The 16287-nt window shown below is 53.8% G+C and overlaps 1 protein-coding gene across 1 annotated transcript; it reads left to right on the top strand.

Moving 5' to 3' along the window:
* The first annotated feature begins 338 nt into the window (after positions 1 to 338).
* On the top strand, positions 339 to 14454 carry C4a (complement C4A (Rodgers blood group)). The gene is made up of 41 exons (XM_051187292.1): positions 339 to 494; positions 577 to 769; positions 1180 to 1381; positions 1553 to 1623; positions 1703 to 1791; positions 1997 to 2079; positions 2198 to 2294; positions 2834 to 2939; positions 3014 to 3146; positions 3490 to 3605; positions 3689 to 3865; positions 4014 to 4199; positions 4299 to 4484; positions 4957 to 5115; positions 5344 to 5470; positions 5609 to 5683; positions 5827 to 6021; positions 6120 to 6231; positions 6316 to 6386; positions 6609 to 6748; positions 6892 to 7095; positions 7579 to 7630; positions 7715 to 7804; positions 7920 to 8129; positions 8278 to 8353; positions 8437 to 8593; positions 8685 to 8801; positions 8894 to 9065; positions 9239 to 9471; positions 9545 to 9712; positions 10304 to 10363; positions 11634 to 11727; positions 11810 to 11999; positions 12105 to 12195; positions 12314 to 12388; positions 12953 to 13055; positions 13206 to 13295; positions 13370 to 13468; positions 13606 to 13689; positions 13961 to 14093; positions 14244 to 14454. Exons 1-41 carry the CDS (start codon positions 430 to 432, stop codon positions 14383 to 14385), a joined length of 5223 nt encoding a protein of 1740 aa, XP_051043249.1. The 5' UTR covers positions 339 to 429; the 3' UTR covers positions 14386 to 14454.
* Positions 14455 to 16287: the final 1833 nt, after the last annotated feature.

The raw sequence follows: 16287 nt of genomic DNA, 5'->3' as shown, positions 1-16287 counted from the left end.
GGCTTTCTGTTAGAGCCTATCCCAAGCAGAAGACTGTAGTTGAGTCTGTCTTGAATGTAAGAGGCAAGGGTTTCTGAAGCCATTCTTGTTTAGTTAGGAACTTCAACTGCCCTGTCCATGTGCCATGTTGGAGCTGTACAAATGTACACATACACACACACGCAGTTAAGGGAGGTGCCTGGTACTGGGAATAAACAAGCACAAGATTTCATTTCGGGGCCAAGATTTCTTCAGAGACCCTGATGTTTGGGCTGCTTCCCCAGCACTGGGCCTAGGGCCAGTTGCGTTTCTTGGCCATCACGTGGTTTCCCGGCTCATCTGGGTGAGGGGAGGAGCAAGGTTCAGAGTCAAATTGTCCCAACCCTAGGTTGACCAGAAGGGAGCAGACATCAGACCAGACAGGTCTGACCTCCTCTGGACTCTGCAGCTATGCGGCTCCTCTGGGGACTGCTCTGGGTGTTCAGCGTCTTTGCCTTGTCCCTGCAGAAGCCCAGGTCCTGGCTTGGGTGGGACAGGGTGAGGGAGAGTGGGGTGGTGGGTGAGGCTGAGGCTGAAGCATCCTCGCTGTCCTTCCAGGCTGCTCCTGTTTTCCCCCTCGGTGGTTAATTTGGGGGTCCCTCTGTCAGTGGGGTTGCAGCTCCAGGATGCCCCTCCAGGACAGCAAGTAAAAGGATCTGTGCACCTGAGAAACCCGAACGGCGGCTCTTGCTCCCCAAAGATGGATTTTGTCCTCAGTTCAGGAAATGATTTTGTTCTTCTCAACCTCGAGGTAACCAGTGCCCACACCCCTGCTGTATCTCAGGCCTTCCTGTTGCCTGTTTAGTTAACAAACAGGAGCTTGTTATGCAACAGGCTGGCTTTGAACTCATGGCAGTTCTCCTGCCTCAACCTCCTGAGTGCTGAGAGTTACCTGGTTCCTCAGTTGTCTTTTATGTTTACTTTTGGTCACAGGGTTTCATGGTATAGCCTAGGTTGCCTATAAATGCTCAGCAGACTTCCTCTGGCCTCCAAGTGTTGGGGTTACTGCCACACGCCATCATGGCTGGCCTTTCTTTTGCTTCTCAAGCACTATCTTTCTCTCTGACTTCCTCCTCTTTTCCAGCCCAGTGGTCTCGGTGTCCCTGTCTTGGATTCTGTGTCCCTTTCTTCTTAGACAGTCTCCCCTGCCGCTCCTGACAGGTTCCATTGGGAGATGTGAGGGACTGTGGCCTCTTTAATCTGCGTAGAGCTCCCCACGTCCAGCTGATGGTTCAGTCTCCGTGGCTAAAGAACATAATGTCCAAAGCTACAGATACTCAAGGAGTCAACCTACTCTTCTCTTCTCGCCGTGGACACATCTTTGTGCAGACTGATCAGCCAATTTATAACCCTGGCCAGCGGGGTGAGCCTCTGGCCTCAGGGCCTCTGCTTTGCCTCTCTCCCAGGCTGCTCAGAGAGTGTTTGGTGTCCTCTATGACTCCACGGACAGCAGTGGTTTAAGTCCCCATTGTCTCCCTGCACTTGTCCCCTGTGCCTTTGCCCAGGGACTTTATCTCTCATCCTCCACTCTTAGTTCGTTACCGGGTCTTTGCACTGGATCACAAGATGCGCCCATCCACTGACACCCTCACAGTCACAGTGGAGGTGAGTGCCTGACCTCTGACCTTCCTGACCCTGTACACTGATATGATTTCCCTCCTGACCACACTGACTCCCCTTGTAGAACTCTGATGGCCTTCGTGTACGGAAGAAGGAAGTATTTGCTCCCACGTCCATCTTCCAAGATGACTTCATGATCCCAGACATCTCAGAGTGAGCTCCCTCTCCTCAGGGCACCCCTATCTACACTACCCCAAGTCCTGATTGCCTTGGCATGCCCACCTCCGATTCACAGGGTCACATTCCAGATGCTCTGACCCTGTGCACTCCCCCCCCCGCCCCCCGCCTCTTCTGGAGGACTCAGGCCATGGGCTGTCTGTGGGCGGGTAGCCCAGCTCTCTCCCTTGCTCATTCTCAGGCCAGGGACCTGGAAGATCTCAGCGAGGTTCTCAGACAGTCTGCAGTCCAATAGCAGCACCCACTTTGAAGTGAAGAAATATGGTAAGTGCTGAAGCTAGGGGTGGAGACAAGGATGAGGCAGGGCAGCCCTGAGGGAGGGAGCGGTGGAGGACTCTTTCTCTAGTACCTGGCCCGCTCGCTCACTCTTTACCCTATTCAGTTCTTCCCAACTTTGAAGTGAGGATCACCCCATGGAAGCCATATATCCTGACAGTGCCCAGCCACCTGGATGAAATACAACTAGACATCCAGGCCAGGTAACCACTGTCATCTAGTCCTGCACCCATGACTCACCTTTCAAAAGCTTCTGTCCACCCACCCTTGGTTCATTCTTCCTTCCTTTTCTTCTTCTTCTTTTTTTTTTTTGGTTTTGAGATAGATTTTTACCCTTGCTGTATACTCACTATGTCAATCAGACTGGCCTTGAACTCACAGAGATCCATCTGCCTCTTTCTCTTGAGTGCATGTGTGTGTCTATGTGTGCAGGGGCATGTGTGAACATGTTTGTGGAGGCCAGGGAACAACCTCAGGGGGCATCCTTAGGAATTCTGTTTCTCTCCTTGGAGGCAGTCTCTCATTGGCATGGAACTCACTTAATTGGGCTAGGCTGACTGGCTGGCTGGTCAGGCAGCCCGAGAATCCCCCTGCTGGAATTACGAGTGGATGCTGCCACACTTGGCATTTTGCATGGATTCTGGGGTGCTGAACGAGGTCTTTGTGCTTGTGTGGTAAATACCCTGCCTGCTGAGTTATTTCCCCAGCTCTCAGCTCTCTTCCAATCTCCCTGTGATGACAGGTATGTCTACGGGAAGCCCGTCCAGGGTGTGGCATACACACGCTTCGCACTCATGAATGAGCATGGCGAGAGGACTTTTCTTCGGGGCCTGGAGACCCAGACCAAGGTAGGAACGTGGTGAAGGAGGGCACTGAGCAGAAGAGGGGAGTCCCCACTTGTATCCCATTTTCTTTCTTTTAGTTGGTAGAAGGCCAGTGTCAAGTTTCCATCCCAAAGGACAAGTTCCAGGCTGCCCTGGATAAAGTCAACATGGGGATCAGAGACCTGGAGGGGCTGCGCCTCTATGCTGCAGCAGCTGTCATCGAATCTCCAGGTGGATGGCTTTCCTCCACTGTCACCTCAACCCCTTGCCCTTGAGGACACCGAGGGGACATTTAAGATGCAAACTACACCATCCACCTAGCTCTTCATCCCTGATATTGACCATCTCATCTCAGGCACACAAACAAGGAAGACCCCAAGACTGTCTCTCTGGTCCTGTCTATTTCCCTGTCTCCTTTTACTTAATCATCTTGCACCACTCATCTGTTCACACACCACCCGATAGACTTGCTATATACATCCATGAAGATGAAGTGATGCTAGAAACATTTCCTGACTCTTTGACTCTTGCCTCTCTTTTTCTGGGTTCCACCTCCCTGCCCTTTGTCTTACAGGGGGGGAGATGGAGGAGGCGGAACTCACATCCTGGCGCTTTGTGTCATCTCCCTTCTCCTTGGACCTCAGCAACACCAAACAGCATCTTGTGCCTGGAGCCCCCTTCCTGCTGCAGGTTCCTCTTGGAAGGACAGGACTGGAGGGGAGAGGGTGTGGGTTGCACAGTCTTGATGCCTTTTTTTACCGATATTCCTCTAGGCTGTGGTGCGAGAAATGGCAGGCTCCATAGCCTCTGACGTTCCTGTCAAAGTTTCTGCCACATTGTCTCCTGGCTCTGACTCGAAAGTCCTCAACTTTCAACAGAACACCAACGGGATTGGCCAAGTCAGCATTTCCATCCACATCCCACCAGCCACCACAGAACTTCGGCTCTCAGTAGGTGCTTCTCTGAGCCCTGGAGATGGGAGTGGGGAATGGAGGGTCCACGAGTTGTTTTCTGAGTGCTTCTGACTGAGTTTGGGAGGAGGGCTGGTATATCTGGATCCTTGGCATAAGCCCTGTCCTTCCCTGCCCTTCTCTCCAGGTGTCTGCAGGCTCCCCCTATCCAGCCACAGCCAGGCTCACCGTGCAAGCCCCACCTCCACGAAGCTCTGGCTTTCTGTCCATTGAGCCGCTGGACCATCGACCCCCTCGTGTGGGGGACACTCTCATCCTGAACCTGCGAACTGTGGGCATCCAAAGGCCTACCTTCTCTCATTACTACTACATGGTGTGTGGGACTCAGGGTATAGGAGTGTTGGCTGAAGGGCAAAGGCCTCTGCAGAGCTAGGCACAGGTTCAGGAAACCACTTACTCCTCTTTGGCTTAGGTCCTCTCCCGGGGCCAGATCGTGGCCATGAATCGGGAGCCTAGGAGGACTCTGACCTCCATCTCTGTGTTGGTGGACCATCATCTGGTACCTTCCTTCTATGTTGTGGCCTACTACTTTCATCAAGGACACCTAGTGGCCAACTCCCTGCTCATCAATGTCCAGCCTGGGGACTGTGAGGGCAAGGTGATTGGGGCTGGAAAGGTGGTGGTGGTGGTGTGTGTGTGTGCATGTGTATATGTGTGTATGTGCACGTGCGTGTGCATGCATGTGTGTCCAAGCGTGTGTGTATATATGTCTGTTGTGTCTGTGTGTGTGGTGGGCATGCGCGTATGCATATTTTGTATATTGCATGGGTGTACATGCACATGAATGTGTGAGCTTGAGGAGGGCTGGGAATCGTGTTGGATTGCTCTCTTCTGCCTTATCCATTGAGGTAGTTTCTCTCAATGAAGCCTAGTGCCCACTCGTCTTGCTAACCACTGTGCTCTGTCTTGGCCTTTCAAGGCTGGAATTACTGGTATGCCCTCATGCCTGCCTGGTTTCTGGCAGTTCAGATTCCAGTCCTCGTGCTTGAATGACACACACTTTTAACCTCTACTCTGTGTCTCTAGCCCACCCCCACCACTGACTGCCCTTTACTTACCATTTCTGCCAGCTGGAATTGAATGTGGATGGCACTAAGGAGTATCGGATTGGGGACAGCATGAAACTCCAAATTCAAACGGACTCTCAAGCCCTGGTGGCACTGGGAGCTGTGGACACAGCTCTGTATGCTGTGGGTGGCAGGTCTCACAAGCCCCTCGACATGAGCAAGGTTTGTCAAGCCCTCTCCATTTCCTCTGAGCCTAAGCTTTGGGGCTTAGTTTCCCAGTCACTCAGTCCCCACAGGATCCTGGCACTTCCCCTCTTGACCTTGGTCTCTGGTTCCCTACTCCACATCCCTCAGCATTGTTTGAGCCCTGCCCTAATGCCCACAGCGGAGCAACAGATCCTGCGCCTCAGCCACTCATGTCTCCCAGCATCTCTTGCCTTATCCTGCTAGGTCTTTGAAGTAATGAACAGCTACAATCTTGGCTGTGGTCCCGGAGGCGGGGACAATGCCCTCCAGGTGTTCCAGGCTGCTGGTCTGGCTTTTTCTGATGGAGAACAACTAAGTCAAATCAGGGAGGGTAAGAGTGGAGTAAGTGGGAGCTGATGAGGGAGGAAAGGCTTGGGGAGGACATCCAGGGGCGAAAAGGCAGGGCGGGGGTAGGGAAGGAGGGCGGCTCAGCTCCTCATGGCTTGGCTGCCCTCTTGCTCTCTACCAGGCCTGAGCTGTCCCAAGGAGAAGAAAAGCCGACAAAAGAGAAATGTGAACTTCCAGAAAGCTGTCAGTGAGAAGTGTGAGTTGTGGGAGCCCACGGAACACTGGGAGCCATGCACTTGTGGTATTGAGGGCTGGGAAGCCAAGGGCTGACTGTTCTCCAGGGAGGTGGGGCTGAGGTTCGGGTCCTTCGCACCTGCCCAGCCTCTCCTGGCCCACCAGTGGGCCAGTATGCTTCCCCAGAGGCCAGACGCTGCTGCCAAGATGGGCTGACAAGGTTGCCCATGGCTCGCAGCTGTGAACAGCGGGCAGCCCGTGTGCGGCAGCAGGCTTGCCGGGAGCCCTTCTTGTCCTGTTGCCTGTTTGCAGAGGAACTGCGCAAGAACCACACCAGGAACCAGGCAGGGCTTGCCCGAGGTGAGCAAGCAGCCAGCCAGGTGAAGCTGGGGAGCAGGTAGTGGGGGGCTGAGAAGGCAAAACTTTCCCTTCTCACCCCTGCCCCTCTCCACCCCCAGCCCAGGAGGTGCTGCAGGAAGAAGATCTGCTAGATGAAGATAGCATCCTTGTGCGTAGCTTCTTCCCAGAGAACTGGCTCTGGAAAGTGGAGCATGTGGACCGATTCAAACTGTGAGGGCCTGGGGTGCCTCATCTTGCCTCTGGGCTGGCTGGGTCTGGAGGCAGTCCCGTGGGGTGACACAGCTTCTACCACAGGCTGACGCAGTGGCTTCCCGACTCTCTGACCACATGGGAGATTCATGGTGTGAGCCTGTCCAAGAGCAAAGGTGAGGTAGCCCTGCCCAGACCCCAGGCTTTCTCTCTCTTCCCAGCTTAGTCCTTTGCTTCCAGCATGGGGGTGGAGCCCATGGATCTGGGAAGATCTTCACACATATGTGGAGCAGGTCAAAGCTGAGGACAGAGTGAAGACTTTTTCATACCCTTTCTCCTGTGGCTTGAGGTCTTTGTGTCTATCCATCTCTGCCCCTGCCGCATATTCCCATGCACAGGCCTGTGTGTAGCCACACCAATCCGTGTTCGAGTGTTCCGAGAATTCCACATGCACCTGCGCCTGCCCACCTCTGTCCGACGGTTTGAGCAGTTTGAATTACGGCCTGTTCTGTACAACTATCTGAATACTGACCTGACTGTGAGACCCTATGGGAGGGAGCCTGAGTGCTCAGGGAAGGGGGTGGGGAGGGGGGGTGGGGGAGGAGCGTGCAGCCAGAGATGGGGCAGGCAGTGGTCTTGACTGGATTAGGCCTCTGACCATCCCTGTTTTCCTGTCCCCAGGTGAGTGTTCATGTGTCCCCAGTGGAAGGGCTGTGCCTGGCTGGTGGTGGAGGGCTGGCCCAGCAGGTGTTGGTGCCTGCAGGCTCTGCCAGGCCTGTTGCCTTCTCTGTGGTACCCACGGCTGCTGCTGCTGTGTCCATGAAAGTGGTGGCTCGAGGGCTTTTTGATGTGGGAGATGCTGTGTCTAAGATTCTGCAAATTGAAGTAAGTGACTACCTCAAAATCTAGGTCTCCTGCGCTGCCAAGTCTGTCCTTTAGCTTCTGTTGACCAGGTCAGGGCTCAGCACCCAAAGCTAGTGCATAGGCAACCTTACTACTACACTTGCAACTCAACTCTGACTCTGAAATTATTTATTCATTTACTTATTTTCAGACAGAGGCTAGTATGTAGCCCAGGATTGCTTCAAACTCACTCCGTAGCCCAAGCTGGCCTTGAACTTTCAGTAACCCTCCCATCTTTGCCTTCCAAATTGTTGGGATCACAGGCATGCTTTGTCACACCCAGCTGTCTCTGAAGTTGTTCATTCTATGTCATTTCATTTGTGAGGTACTGGGAGTTAAACCTAGGACTCTATGCATGGTAGAAAAGTGAGCCATCCATGAAGTTTACACTCCAAGTCCCAGGGTGTCTGCTCCGGGAGGGGCAGGTGGGCGGCTAATCCTCACTCTAAGTTTTGATTGAGACAGAAGGAAGGGGCCATCCACAGAGAAGAGATGGTCTACGAACTCAACCCCCTGGGTGAGTGCCTCCTGCCCCAGCCACCAGTTCCCTAGGGTGAGTTATGGGGCCCAGGGGCTGACCACAGCTCCTCTATCTTCCTAGATAACCGAGCCCGGACTTTGGAAATTCCTGGCAGCTCTGACCCGAACATGATCCCCGATGGAGATTTCAGCAGCTTCGTCAGGGTTACAGGTGGGCTTATGGTCCACACCTTTCCCAGGAGCACCTGCAAGTACCCAAAGCCTGTTGGGTGCTGCGTTGCCCTCTGAGGCTGGGTCCTCGGTCTCATCTTCTCCCTCCTCTATAGCCTCTGAACCTTTGGATACTTTGGGCTCTGAAGGCGCCTTGTCCCCAGGAGGCGTGGCCTCCCTCTTGAGGCTTCCCCAGGGCTGTGCAGAACAAACCATGATCTATTTGGCCCCTACGCTGACTGCTTCCCACTACCTGGACCAGACAGAGCAATGGAGCAAGCTGCCCCCCGAGACCAAGGACCACGCTGTGGATCTGATCCAGAAAGGTTCTGGGTTCAGGGAGAGGAGGAGTCAGAGCCGGGGAGGGCAAGATGGGCAGTCGGGAGCCTAGAGAGGGAAGCTGGGGGTGTCTTTGGGAGCACAGATAGCAGGAGAGTGGGCATGTCACCTCCATGGTCACCTCTGCTTTCCCAGGCCACATGCGAATCCAGCAGTTTCGGAAGAAAGATGGCTCCTTTGGGGCTTGGTTGCACCGGGACAGCAGTACCTGGTGAGGCTGGGGAGTGTGTTCAGGGCAGCTGGAGAGTAAGAAACCACAGGCCAGGTCTCCAGCCATCCTTTCCTCCCCTCTAGGCTCACAGCCTTTGTGCTGAAGATTCTGAGTTTGGCCCAGGATCAGGTGGGCGACTCCCCAGAGAAGCTGCAGGAGACAGCTGGTTGGCTACTATCACAGCAGCTGGGTGACGGCTCATTCCACGACCCGTGTCCAGTCATCCACAGAGGCATGCAGGTGTGAGCCTGCAAGAGGTCCCCGAGGATGTCAACAGGAAGACTGGGTCCCCCACCACTCCAGCCTGACACTCTCGTTCTCTCCTTACCAGGGGGGTTTGGTGGGGAATGATGAGACTGTGGCGCTCACTGCCTTCGTGGTCATCGCCCTTCACCACGGGCTGGCTGTCTTCCAGGATGGGAGTGCCCAGCAGCTGAAGAACAGAGTGGTAAGGAAGCCAGCACAGCTGTCCTTCATGGCCCCAGCTGTCCTCACTCTGGGAGCCCAGGTGGACAGGCTCAGACCTCCGATTTCTTGTAGGAAGCCTCCATCTCCAAGGCTAACGAGTTCTTGGGGCAGAAGGCAAGTGCAGGGCTCCTGGGTGCCCATGCAGCCGCCATCACCGCCTATGCCCTGACATTGACCAAGGCCTCTGAGGACCTGAGGAACGTTGCCCACAACAGCCTGATGTCCATGGCTGAGGAAACAGATGGTGAGGGGGAAGGCACCCTGGTGGAGCTCCTGGGACCCTGAAAATGCCTGGAAAGAAGGCTATCATGGCTGAGGAGTAGAAGCAGGGGTAGCTGGCAGGGGGCACCAGAGAGCCTGGTGGCTCAGCTCCACCTGCAGTTTCCCTGTTCAACAAGCATTTCCCTTCCTTTCCAGAAAACCTCTACTGGGGCTTAGTCATTGGCTCCCAGAACAATGTTGTGTCCCCCACACCGGCCCATCGTGGCCCATCAGAACCTGTGCCCCAGGCCCCAGCCCTGTGGATTGAAACCACCGCCTACGGCCTGTTACATCTGCTGCTCAGGGAGGGCAAGGGAGAAATGGCTGACAAGGCTGCGTCCTGGCTCACCCACCAGGGCAGCTTCAAAGGGGGATTCCGCAGTACCCAGGTAGGGGCAGCTATAGGGCTTTGGGTATGCAGTTCTGAGATTAAGTGCCTGACTCCTAGCCTAATCTCTTTAGGACACAGTGGTCACCCTGGATGCCCTGTCTGCATACTGGATTGTTTCCCACACCACGGAGGAGAAGGTCCTCAATGTGACTCTCAGCTCCCTGGGCCGCAATGGATTGAAGTCTCACATGCTGCAACTTAACAACCACCAAGTCAAGGGCCTGGAGGAGGAGCTGAAGGTGACCCACTCCCTCCCTGACAGGGTTGCTGTGGGGTTTGGGCCAGCTCAGAAGCATGCACATGTACACACACACACACACACACACACACACACACACACACACACACCACCCATGTGCTGCCCGGCTCTCTCCTGAGGGTGTTGTGGGAAGGACCAAATTTCTCCTGACTGTGTGATCAAACCACTGGGCTCTTCTTCCCTCACCCAAAACCTAGCGTGTCTGCAGAACCCACACCAGGGTCTAGGACAGTGGTTCTCAGCCTTCCTAATGCTTCAGCCCTTAAATACGGTTCCTCGTGTTATGGTGACCTCCAACCATATAATTATTTTCATTGCTGCTTCATAACTGTAATTTTGCTACTGTTATAAATCCTAATGTAAATATCTTGTCTATGGTTTCCGATGGTCTTAGGTGATCCCTGTGAAAGGGTTGTTCGACCCCCAAGGGGGCCACAACCCACATGTTGAGAACCACTGGTCTAAGAGGGTAGAGAGAGAAACTGCAGCAAAAGCTTTTAGACAGGGGATGGGCTGCTTGAGGGATCTGTCCCCTGTGCCCCCTGACCTGCTTTTCTCTCCCTCCTGGAAGTTTCCCCTGGGCAGCAAGATCACTGTGAAGGTGGGAGGAAACAGCAAAGGCACCTTGAAGGTGAGGCCAGCAGGGCATGGGGTGGGGAATGGGCCTTGACGGACACCTTGTGGGCAGAGCTTCAGTGCTGGGGAGGAGGAAGCCATCTCTGGCTTTGTGTCCCTTGATTCTTTCCTGAGCTGCCATCTTTGCTCTGTTTCCTTCACTCGCCAGTCCTGGTCCTTAGCCGGGCCTGTCCCTTGTCCATAGTACCTCAGACCCAGGTCCCCATGCCCCTTTTCTTTCTGCCTGCCACACCTGGCACCAGGCTGGGTGCCTCTCTAAAGGGATATGGGCAGCCTCCCTCTGGTCTGGCTCAGGTAACTCCCGCTGTGTCTTCATGCTGCCCCTCTGATTACTGTCCTGCACGGCAGTGAGACTTAAAGCCTGGGAAAATGTGCCATTTCCAGCATGGTGGCATATGCCTGAAGTCCCAGAGCTTGGGGCATGGACTCAAGAGCATCACTAGCTCAAGGTCTTCTTAAGCTATATAATGTTTTTGAGACCAGCTCATGTAGGGTCTGAGAATTGCTGAAGTGCCCCAGACTCAAATAGCATGCAAAGACAAAGAGCATTTATTCCAGCATGCAGGGGCAGCACTTGTACAAAATGGCAACCCTGAAAGGAGCACCTAAGCCCCTTTTAAGTTCAGCTAGAGGAGTTCTGGGAAGTTAGGGCATCTTAAACACAATTGGTTAGGCAGGGTGTAGCTACATTAGTGCATTTTTTAATTGGCCGTGGTTGTCGTTTTACCAGTTTTGGATATACTTAGGCAAAGCAAGGTATGTTTTAGGGAGATTACAGGAATTGTCCTTTTTTGGTCACTGCTGGGACTGGCTCAGGCCTGGTATGTACTGTCTCCCTCGTCCTTTTAGGAAACTGAAACTCAGGCCCAGTTGTAAAATGGGGAAAGTTCGGACCTTTCACTTAAACCACTTGCGACCCTTTAAAAAAAAGCCAGCCTCGCCCCCCCCCCAGCACGTACCCCACAACTTACACAGCTGGGCTCTGCCCTTCATCACCTCCACCTCCTCATTCCTGTCCTGTCATTTGTTTTCACTGAGCGCCCACCAGGAGGCACTGCAGAGCTTTTTGTTGTGGCCTCCTGCCCCTCCTGGCAGGCTGTGCTCTCTGGGTGGCCTGGCCTCCTCACTTCACTTACACCTTCCCCAGTGCTGTGGTGGGGTTGGGGATGGGAGAGGTTGGGGGGCTCTAGAGCCTTCTGCCAGGAGACCCTTCAAGTCTGTGCCGCATGTGTCCTGTGTTCTCATCCCATCTCTGACTGAGCCAGGTCCTTCATACCTACAATGTCCTGAACTTGAAGAACACGACCTGTCAGGACCTTCAGATGGAAGTCACAGTCACAGGCTACGTGGAGTATACCAGTAAGCCCTGGGGTCTGTGGTCCTGACCCCTGCAGGGCTGACATGGGCTCAGGAGCTCCTTACCACTGACTGCCCTGCACAGGGGAAGCCAACGAAGACTACGAAGACTATGAGTATGAGATGCCAGCTTCAGATGACCCTGGTGCCCACTCGAACTCGAAGCCTGTGACGCCCCTACAGCTGTTTGAGGGCCGTAGGAGCCGCCGCAGAAGGGAGGCTCCCAAGGTGGCAGAGGAACAGGAGTCCAGAGTCCAGTACACCGTGTGCATCTGGTGGGTGCTGGGAGCTTCCTGGAGGGGCAGGGCAGTAGGGAGAGGCTGGGCGGTGCCCCATGTGTAGCACAGGGGGTCTGTGCAGCTGCCCCCTCCTCCCTGCAGGCGCAATGGCAAGGAGGGGTTGTCCGGCATGGCAATTGCAGACATCACTCTTCTGAGTGGATTCCACGCCCTGAGGGCTGACCTGGAGAAGGTACAGTCAGCCACCCACAGTTACCCTTCTGTCTTATCCACTGCATCTCTGTAGCACCCCAGGTGTCGAGCCCAGTCACATGCAATGACCAGGGCCCGACTGTCCCTCTTCCCTGCAGCTGACTTCCCTCTCCGATCGTTATGTGAGTCACTTTGAGACCGACGGGCCCCATGTCCTACTGTACTTCGACTCGGTGAGTGGGGGGAAGTACCACAGGAAGGAACTGGGTTCTTGATTCTGTGTTGTGAGGATGAGGTGATGAGGGCAAGATGTGGGGAGGAGGCTGGACAGTAGCAGCCTTGGAGAGCTCACACGTGACACACCCCAGTGCAAGGATGGGGCTGTGAGTCCAGCTTGGCAACCGTCAGCCTTCAAGGGAGAGATGGAGGCCACCACAGATACTGGTGGGGAAGCGAGGGCTCGCCCAGGCCTGTGTTCCTGGGAAAGGAGAGGTGGCCAGGTGAGGCAGGGTTGGTTCAAAAGCCAACCCGCATCATGGAGGGTCTCACGGGGAATGTGTGCCTGTAGTGACTCTCAGCAGAGGGCCTCGGGCAGCGAAGACCAGGACAAGGCCACCATCTTGGCAGTGAGGTCATCAGAGACCTTGGGGGCTAGTTTTTAAGAGTCTAGTGTCAGGATGAGGAAGATGACAGGACATGAAGGATGCTGGAGACAAGGTCATGGTAACCAAGCAGAAGCAAGGCAGGTGAAAGTAGCCAGTGGCCTGGCCTTGAGCAGCCTTCTATCCTGGTGCCAGGTCCCAACCACCCGGGAGTGTGTGGGCTTTGGAGCCCTGCAGGAGGTGGCTGTGGGTCTGGTGCAGCCTGCCAGTGCTGTCCTGTATGACTACTACAGCCCCGGTGAGCACTCGGGATGTTCTGGCATGCAAGATCATGGGGGCTGAGCCCTGATTAGGGGCACCATGGTGGGTGAGGTGCTGTGCGGGCTCCACAAGATGCTGAGATGGAGAGGAGAGGCACAGGCCCTTACTCCTCGCTGCTTTCCTCTAGATCACAAGTGCTCTGTGTTTTATGCTGCACCGACTAAGAGCAAGCTGCTGTCCACCTTGTGCTCTGCAGACGTCTGCCAGTGTGCTGAGGGTGAGAGGGGGCCTGTGTGGGGCTGGGAGATGGCTGGGGAGGCCCAGCAGGTCTCATCTGACACTTGACCTCAGGGAAGTGCCCTAAACAGCGACGCTCGCTGGAACGAGGGGAGCAGGACAAAGATGGCTACCGGATGAAGTTTGCCTGTTATTATCCCCGTGTGGAGTATGGTTAGTTCCCCCGGGCCTCTATCCTATTTGGCACCAGCACCTTGGGCTGTCTAGGTTGCCTGCTTTTCTGCCCGCAAGTCCACCTATGGCCTCTTTGTATTGCCCCGACTTCCCTCCCTTTTTTTGTCCCCTCTCAGGCTTCCAGGTTAAAGTTCTCCGAGAAGATGGCAGAGCTGCCTTCCGCCTCTTTGAGACCAAGATCATCCAAGTCCTGCATTTCAGTAGGAAGGAGAGGCGGGTGGGCTGAGGAGTCATGGAGGTTGAGGTCTAGGTGTGGGGCCTCTTAGAATTGGGAAAATTCCAAGTCTGAATGCAAATCCCCCATCCTCCCACCTCCCTGTGCCCTGGTTTCTGGGAACCTGGACTTGCTCATAAACAGTGAGCCACAACTCCTTCTGTCAGGAGTGGAGTGGGTTAAATGGCAGGATCTACAGAGGGTCCTGCCCTGGCTCCTGCCCTCCCTTCTCCAATGTTATCTTTCTATTTCCTCAGCCAAGGATGCCAAGGCTTCGGTAGGTCAGACCCGCAACTTCCTGGTCCGGGCTTCTTGCCGCCTTCGCCTGGAGCCTAACAAAGAATACTTAATCATGGGTCTGGACGGGGCCACCAGTGACCTCAAGGGAGAGTGAGTCAGCTTACCCTGCCGTCCTTTGCTCTCCTCATATCTGTGACCTTCTTTTGGGGACAGATCCTAGGCACCTAGCTCTGCCCTTCCAAAGACAAGTGCCTTCCATGTCCATCCTGACCCCTGCTGTGTCACCTGTGTCACCTGCAGCCCTCAGTACTTGCTGGACTCCAACAGCTGGATCGAGGAGATGCCCTCAGAGCGCCTGTGCCGGAGCACCCGCCAGCGGGCAGCCTGCGCACAGCTCAACGACTTTATCCAGGAGTACAGCAGTCAGGGGTGCCAGGTGTGAGGGTGCAGGACTCTGGACCCCTGAACTCAGCCCAAGGGTCAGTCATAAATAAAAGCTTTTGACAGCAAAGTGTCCCTGTGTGTCTGTATATGTGGAGCAGTCCTCCACCCACCCAGGTTTTGTGGGCCCTAGCCAGGTTTGTATGATCTTGGATTTAGAGTCTTGGGGAGCCTTGGGCTGTAAAGGTCTGCCCGAACCCTCCTTGAGGCAACTCTAGGATTCAGTCCATCTTAGGGCCAATAGCCAGTGCCCCAAGTACCCTATCGCCAGGTGTCACAGTCACTGCACCCTTAGAGACGCCTCTCGTCTTTAGCCCACATACTCCTGTGGTTGGAGTTGTGGGGTCTGTTGGCCTGAACTGTGTCAACCTGTTGCAAGCCCGTTGACCTTGTTGTCAGTGGCATTAGGCAATCTTTCTGGCATTGTGCAACATTAGGTCTGAAGGTCACTGATTTTAAATAGGCCGAAGGTTGACTGTGTTGTTCTTAATGAGAGCATTCATGTTCCAGCCTCAATCTCTCTCTGTCCAGCTAGGGGCTATACAGAAGGTGGGTAGGGTTTTTCTAGGAGTCAGGATGAGAGGGAAATAAGCCAGCACACATACCTGTTCCTCTCATGGCTCTTTATTCTTCAAGAATGGAAACTTCACAACAAAGTTCTAAGATTTCTCTCTAAAAGTTCTTAAAATTTCTCTAAAGTTCTTTCCTAAAAGTCTCCAAAAGTTCCTTCTTCTAAAGGTTCCCCTGGGATCTCTCCTATCCCACAAGACTTCTAGTTTTTGTACCTGCAGGCACATTTGACAACTCTCTGACAGTAGGGCCTGCATCTCTCTGAGAGCCAGGAAGGAGGCAGGATCTTGAGAAAAGCAGGCACCTCATGTCTCTCCCCTGGATGTGACTGCAAAACATTCAGGGGGTAAGCAACTTGCAATATGTGCTGTTAACTGATTAAAAGGGGCTTCTCAGCACTGTATCAAAGGGAAAAACTAAGGCTATGTAGTGTGAGATCCTGAGGCTGCAGCTCTTACTGCTGACATCCAGGTGAGAAGGAATTCCTTTCTCTGGGGCCCGTTTGAGAATACAAAACACCCAGTTATATTCTCTATATAGTCAAATTCGTAGTAACAAGTATTCTGGAGTTAATACCTAGAATATTAATTTCTATTTCTCTAATAAATGATAAAGTCTCCCAGCAGTTCCTGAAACACTCAAGGGGAAACACATCTCACAGGGGCCAACCCTCCCTACCCTGTCTGCCTAACTTTCCCCAACCTTGGTGGCACCTTTGGTTATTTATGGATGTCCTAGAATTCTACCCATGGAAATTTACAGAGGTCAGATGAATCTGTTATTGGATCATTCCACAGGGATCCATGGCTTGTCTTCCTTGTTCTGCCTAGTGATTGGTACCAGGCTCATAGCTACTTATTCTGGGAGCTCATAACGGGGGGGGGGGGAGCCCGAAATGAGACTAGGTAGTTCCTGTGTCCTGGGAGAGGTGAGATGGAGGGGCTTAACCCAGTGAGGAGAGTACCAGAGCAGCATGGGGTATTTCCTGTGGGTTGTTTTGAGACAAGGTCTCATGTGTTCTAGGCTGGCCTCACACCTGGAGCCTCCACAGTTGAGTTCTGAAGTCATAACATAGATCACGACACCAAGGATTTCATAATGCTAGGGATGGAACCCAGGATGTCAGACATATCAGGCAAGCACTTTACCAACTGAACCATATCCCTAAATGATTTTTGACTTTTTGAGACAGGTCTTACACAGCCAACACTGACTTTGAACTCCTGATCCTTGGCTCACCTGAAATTACAGGAGTGCCCCAGCATGCTGGGTGGCTAGTCTGTGTTTGGAAGTTGGAGTTGAGCAAAGAGAATAAAGATAAGGGGAGTTTGAA

This window comes from Phodopus roborovskii, unplaced genomic scaffold, assembly GCF_943737965.1.
Source record: "Phodopus roborovskii unplaced genomic scaffold, PHOROB, whole genome shotgun sequence".
In the NCBI taxonomy this organism is placed as follows: Eukaryota; Metazoa; Chordata; class Mammalia; order Rodentia; family Cricetidae; genus Phodopus; species Phodopus roborovskii.
The sequence above is the reverse complement of the archived record's forward strand: the minus strand, read 5'-3'. Positions and strand labels throughout refer to the sequence as shown.

Bases quoted from the DNA above. Each gene is read 5' to 3' on its own strand.
- C4a (XM_051187292.1), top strand. From the start codon at position 430: ATGCGGCTCCTCTGGGGACTGCTCTGGGTGTTCAGCGTCTTTGCCTTG. The intron at 5,116-5,343 runs GTTTGTCAAGCC...TTATCCTGCTAG, and splicing joins AGCCCCTCGACATGAGCAAG to GTCTTTGAAGTAATGAACAG. The intron at 8,354-8,436 runs GTGAGGCTGGGG...CCTCCCCTCTAG, and splicing joins CACCGGGACAGCAGTACCTG to GCTCACAGCCTTTGTGCTGA.